Below are 6249 nucleotides of genomic sequence, written 5' to 3'. Positions count from 1 at the left end.
TATTTGAGAGGGTTATTTATTTTTTACATGACAATAAAGAATTGAGAGTTGAGGAACCCAGATAAATTTCAGGATTTACTAACAATGAGAAATTCTTACTCCCTCAGAGAAAAAGAATGTAGGAAACAGGCATGAAAGACATCGTTGATTTGAGTTTTTAAAGAGTGAACTCTTGTTAGAGGAAAAGAGTGTAATATTTTGTTATTTAGTCATGAACATTAGGGTTATGTCCAGAAAGATGATGAATCAGCACTGAAATAATGGGAATTGTATCTGGAAAAGGAGAGAGATGGTCATACCAAAGGTAACCACTATAGAAGTTTCCCATGTTGTTTTCAATACATTACTTAGACAACATAAGAGTTGATTGGGATTCCAAAAGATATGAATAAATGAATGCTAGAGAACATGAGGGAACCCATTAGGTAATTATTGCATATCTAATAAGTTTGGAGATATAGTCCTAGTCAGGATAAATCATTTAAAATTTCTAGTATTTGTTGAATTTGTGCTATTATAACCTTGTTTATTGCCAAGATTGGTGAGATTAGGTTGACTCTAGCTTACACATATATAAATCTATTCTGATAAATTATAACTATGACTTTATCATTTATGTATTGTCCGTATGGAGGGACCATGCATATTATGAAGAAACTTCTCGATCTCCACATTTTCCCCCAAATTACCCTCATGTCAACTTCTGGAAGGCTTTTCCTAGCAGAAGCCTTCCCAGTGCCCTATGCATGTCCTTGTTTCTCAGGCTATAGATGAATGGATTCATCATGGGGGTCACTACAGCATACAACACTATGGCCACTGAGTCCTTCATGGAGTATGTTTTGAGAGGCTGTAAATATACCATACAAAGTGTCCCATAGAAGAGAGAAACCACAGCCAAATGTGAAGCACAGGTGGAGAAAGCTTTGTACTTCCCACTGGCTGAGGGTATTCGGAGGATGGCTCTAACAATCCAGAGATAAGACATGATCATGAAAGTCAAAGGAGTAAGGAACAGAATGGATCCTGTAACGATCAGCATGATATGGTTGACTTCAGTGTTAGAACATGCGAGCCTCAGGAGGGCGTACAGTTCACAGAAGATGTAGCGTATTTTCTGGATCCCACAGAATTTTACTTTGGTCACAAGCAATGTGTGGGTGAGACTATATGTGATTGAGAGTACCCAACACAAGGCAAGGAGTGAAATACATAGCGTAGGGCTCATGGCCGTGGTATAATGCAAGGGGCGGCAGATAGCCACATAGCGGTCATATGCCATAGTAGCCAAGAGGAGATTATCCAGGGTTAACAAAAAGATCAGGAAGAAGAGTTGTGTTAAACAACTTGCATAGGAGATAGCCTTGTCCTCAGACTGAAAATTTACCAGCATCTTGGGGATAGTATTGGTGACAAAGCAGAGATCAGTGAAAGAGAGGTTGGCCAGGAAGAAATACATGGGAGTGTGCAGGTGGGAGTCAGAGCCAATGGCCAGGATGATGAGCACATTTCCCACCACTGTGATCAAGTACATGACCAGGAACATCCAGAACTGGACCCGCTGCTGCTCAGGATCATCTGTGATCCCCAGAAGCAGGAACCCTGAGACTTCACTTTGGTTGCCTCCATCCATATTCCAAACTTTCTGCAAAATCAAAACCAACAAATGGTAACTAAGAGTACTCAAATGAGAAAGGACAATAGAAACCAAACCCAGCTATTTTCTAGCATTATAAATATTGCATGTTATAAGAAAACATTTTAATCATATCATCTTAGAATTGTCTTGATGTGTTTAAAAAACGAGTGTAGTCTACGATATTGATAGATATTTAAGTAATAGTTAAAACAAATGCATTCTTCTGCACGTCTCTATTCATTGAAGCACTATTCACAATAGCCAGATTCTGGAAACAATCAAAATGCCCGAGGACAGATGACTCAATAAAGAAACTATGCTACATCTAAACAATGGAATACTATGCAGCTGTTAGGGAAAATGAAATAACAAAATTTGCTTATAAATGAATGTACATGGATAATATCATGCTGAATGAAATTAGTCTGAAGGAGAGGGACACATATAGAATGACTGCACTCATTTGTGGTATATAAAAAAATAATATGAGACTAATATCCACGGCCAGGAAAATTAGGTGCCAGGAGACTGATCAGTGGTTTGCACAAGTGTGTGTAGGGCAAAGGGCAGTTAGGATAGAGAAGGAACCATAATGACAACAATGGTTAGAAATGACCACAATGGACAAGAACTGAGTTTTGAATGTAGGTAAAGTGATATACATGGTAAATTTTCAATAGAAGAGACAGAAGAAAGGCGCCTACCACAGAGGTAGGTGGCATGGGAGTGGGGTAGTGGGAAGGAAGGACATTGTAGGTGGGAAAGATATACTGATGAAGGGATGGGTGTTGGAACATAATACAACTGAAATCCAATCATAAACAATCTTGCAATTATGTATCTCATTGTAATTCAATAAAAAATTAAAAAAAATAACAAGTGCATTCCGTATAGTAAATTGATTTTATATGTTAGACAAAGCAGAAAAATAGAACTAAGGAGTAGAATTTAAAAAATTACTATTTGTCAATAGAATTTTTGTATCTGGAATCTTCAATCAACTGAAATGCCATGGCAACAAAAATTATTTTAGAATGCTTGAAATAAAGGCCAGAGAGATATTCCATCAGGTTAGGCACTAACTTGCATGTGGGTGACTGGCATTTGGGCCCTGTCACTACATATTGTCCCCTGTGCATGCCTAGAATAATTCCAAGCTCAGAGCCAGGAGTAAGACCTAAGAACTTCTGTGTGTGGCCTGAAAACAAAACAAGCATGCAAATAAAGAAATGGAATAGGAGGGAAAGGTCCCTAAGTCATTTTAGAGGCAATATTATCCTGATTATTAAACCACACATGGACTTTACAGAAAGATGATATATCTTACGATCATATCTTATGATATGTTATGATATATCCTATGAACATACATACACATAAAAATCTTCAATAACATAGTAGCAATGTGAATTCAACAATGCATGAAAGAATCACGCACCATGACCAAGTGAAACTTATTTTAAAGATTCAATGATAGTTTATCAGTTGAAAATTCAAAAATAGATACTAAGTGATGTTAAGTAAAGAGACCCAGCATCACTCTTGTAATGTTGGTCCTAGAAGTGTGGGCCTGATTGATCCTCAGGTATGGTAGCACTTGGGATATCCAGGGATGTTGTGCACAGAGGATAATGGGATGCTAAGGGTAGAATTCAGAAGCATGCACGTGGAAGGCATATGATCTACCACTTGAGCTATCTCCCTAATACATGCAAATTAATGAACATGATACACCACAAAAATGAAGGATAAATACCATGGATCATCTAAATAGAGGTGGAAAAAAGCATTTGAAAAGATTCAATATTAATTTTTGATGACATTAACATTGTCACAAAATGAGCATAGAAGTAAAGTTTATTTATAAAGATCATTATAATAATATAAAAAATGATTACATTTAAAACTCTACATTCAGTATTATGCTCAATGGTGAAAAACTAAAAACTCTTCCTCTGATAGTAAACATAAATATCCAACATTACCATGACTATAATTTTAACATAGTAGTAGAGAAATACTAATCAAAGCCAAAAGAGAACAAAAGAGAAAAGATATTAAATTAGGAATAGAAAGAAATTCATTCTTTGAAGTAAAAGTAAAGTAAGTAAAGGCCCTCCCGTTGATCATCGATTTGTTCGAGCGGGCCCAGTAACGTCTCCATTGGAGATTTTGTTGTTACTGTGTTTGGCATATCGAATACATCACGGGTGGCTTGCCAGGCTCTGCTGTGTGGGCGAGATACTCTCGGTAGCTTGCCGGGCTCTCCAAGAGGGGTGGAGGAACCGAACTCTGGTCGGCCATGTTGGCTGCGTGCAAGGCAAACGCCCTACCGCTGTGCTATCGCTCCAACCCAAATATATTTTATTATTTATTTATTTATTATTTTTGGGTCACACCCGGCGATGCACAGGGGTTACTCCTGGCTCTTCACTCAGGAATTACTCCTGGCGTTGCTCGGGCTGGACCAATAGCAATTCTTTGAAGATAATATGTAATAGAAAGAAAATCCCAAACATTTAATAAGAAAACTATTAGAACTAACATAAATATAATAAAATTGCAGGCTACACAACACAGATCCAAAGGCAACATAGTGGGTGAACTAATCCACACAATTGAGTTAGGGGAGGGGTAAGAGTAAGGGTGGTTGAGGTTCTTCGGTGAGGGAGACAGATACACTGGTGATGAGTGTGGTGTTGGAATTATGTCCATGAGAAACTTTGCAAACAAAAAAATATTAAAATAATCTTAAAATGTAGTTGCAGGCTACAAATTGATATATTAAAATTGTTTGCATTTCTATACACAGAAAATGAACCATTGAGAAGATGAATTAAGAGAAAGACCCTATTTTCAATTGCACCAAATAAATAAATATCCCAGAACAAACTTAACTAAATAGACTAGAACAGTAAGCTAAAATTTATGACACTATCAAAATTGTTAAAATTGCCACTTTACCAAAAGCAATATGATAGATTCAATTCAATCTCCATGAGAATACCAATGGCATTCTTTACAGAAATAGAACAGAAATTCAGATTATTTATGGGGATTACATAAGACCCCAATAGATAAAACAACATTGAGGGAAAAAATAAATTTGAAATATACATGCCACTTCAAACTTCACCACACAGTGAGAGTAATAAAAGCAGCATGTGACTTTAATAAAAACAAATACAGATATCAATGGAACAGAATTGAGAGTCCAGAAACTAACCCATTCATACATGGACAACTAATTCATGACAAAGAAACTAAAAGTGAGCACAAAATGCAACAAAATAATATCTGATTGACAACTCAGATTGAATTTGAGGGGACCAGGCTAAGTCAAATATGTCAGGAAGGTAAAAAACAAATTACTGCTTCTCTCATACGTGGTATATAAATTTCAGAAGTAATAAAACTTGCAATATGTAACAAAATAGCTCTTACTTGTGAAAACTATGTTAGCTATCGGAGAGAAAGAAAGTGAGGTGGGAGGAATGGGAGCAGGGGTTAATTTAGATGCATTAGGGTGGGTGTCCCAAGTCTTACATAGATACAGAGGAATAAGCTTCTACTGAAGATTATAGTAATATTATTCAAAGATACATAAATAAAATTTCATCTTAAGTGAATGAACAAAATAAAACATTTGTTAAGGATTAAAATAAAAAGATCCCAGCTACTATTATACTTAGTGGTGAAAAACTGGGTAATCTACGCTTCATTCAAGGTTGAAATACTTCCCCAATATAAACATGCCTATTGTCACTACATTGAATCAGAGATTTAGCTAACTTAATTCTAAATATATATGTACATATATTTATATAGGGAAGGGAAAAAATTCACTGAGAAATTCACTAAAAAATCACAATAGAACCCAAAACAAGGCCAATAAAATCAAAGGATTCAAGGTAATAATGAAAAAAATCTTTTAAATTTATTTCCACTTGCAATAAAACAATTAAAAAATAAAGTTAAAACAATGCAATTCACAATAGCATCTACAAATATAATTTGACAAAAGATTTTTTTAATCATTCTGAACACTATAGAAATGTTGAAAGAAAATAAAGATCAAATGAATAAAAAAAAATCCTCATGATTTGGAAGACTTATTATTGGAAGACTTACTAAGATTAAGATGGCAATAGTCCCTAAATAGAAAGGCAGATTCAATGCAAAACTTATCAGAATCCATCTCACATCTTTGAAGAACTTGATAAAAACTTTTTCTAAAATCAATATGGAACTGCAAAGAGGATTAGCATAGTCAGATCAGTCTTGAAAAGCAAAACCAATTTGGAGGATTTATATGTCCCAATTTCAAACTTCATTGCATAGCAATATTAACAAAAACAAGTTTGTACTGGTACATAGTTAGACAAATGGATCAATGGAATGAGATAGGCCATGTATATAGCCATTTGTATATAGCCAAATGAGTTTCATTTGGAAGGGTGAAAGATTATTAGCACTGTCCAGTGTCCTCCTGTTGTTCATCAATTTGCTTGAGTGGGCACCAGTAATGTCTCCATTGTGAGACTTGTTAGTGTTTTGGAATATTGAATTCGCCAGGGGGAGCTTGCCAGGCTCTCCTGTGTGGGTGGGAT

At 35.7% G+C, this 6249-nt stretch overlaps 1 protein-coding gene across 1 annotated transcript; it reads right to left on the bottom strand.

Annotated features, from left to right (window-relative positions):
• Positions 1-691: 691 nt before the first annotated feature.
• On the bottom strand, positions 692-1681 carry LOC130035940 (olfactory receptor 1D2-like). Its single transcript, XM_056127880.1, has one exon. It carries the CDS (start codon positions 1631-1633, stop codon positions 692-694), a length of 942 nt encoding a protein of 313 aa, XP_055983855.1. The 5' UTR covers positions 1634-1681.
• Between the last annotated feature and the right edge of the window lie 4568 nt (positions 1682-6249).

The sequence above is a fragment of the Sorex fumeus genome, unplaced genomic scaffold, assembly GCF_029834395.1.
Source record: "Sorex fumeus unplaced genomic scaffold, SorFum_2.1 ptg000063l, whole genome shotgun sequence".
Classification (NCBI taxonomy): domain Eukaryota; kingdom Metazoa; phylum Chordata; class Mammalia; order Eulipotyphla; family Soricidae; genus Sorex; species Sorex fumeus.
This window is presented reverse-complemented; position numbering and strand designations above follow the sequence as displayed.

What these genes read in the sequence shown, in the direction of transcription:
- LOC130035940 (XM_056127880.1), bottom strand. Translation starts at nt 1,633, where the DNA reads ATGGATGGAGGCAACCAAAGTGAAGTCTCAGGGTTCCTGCTTCTGGGG.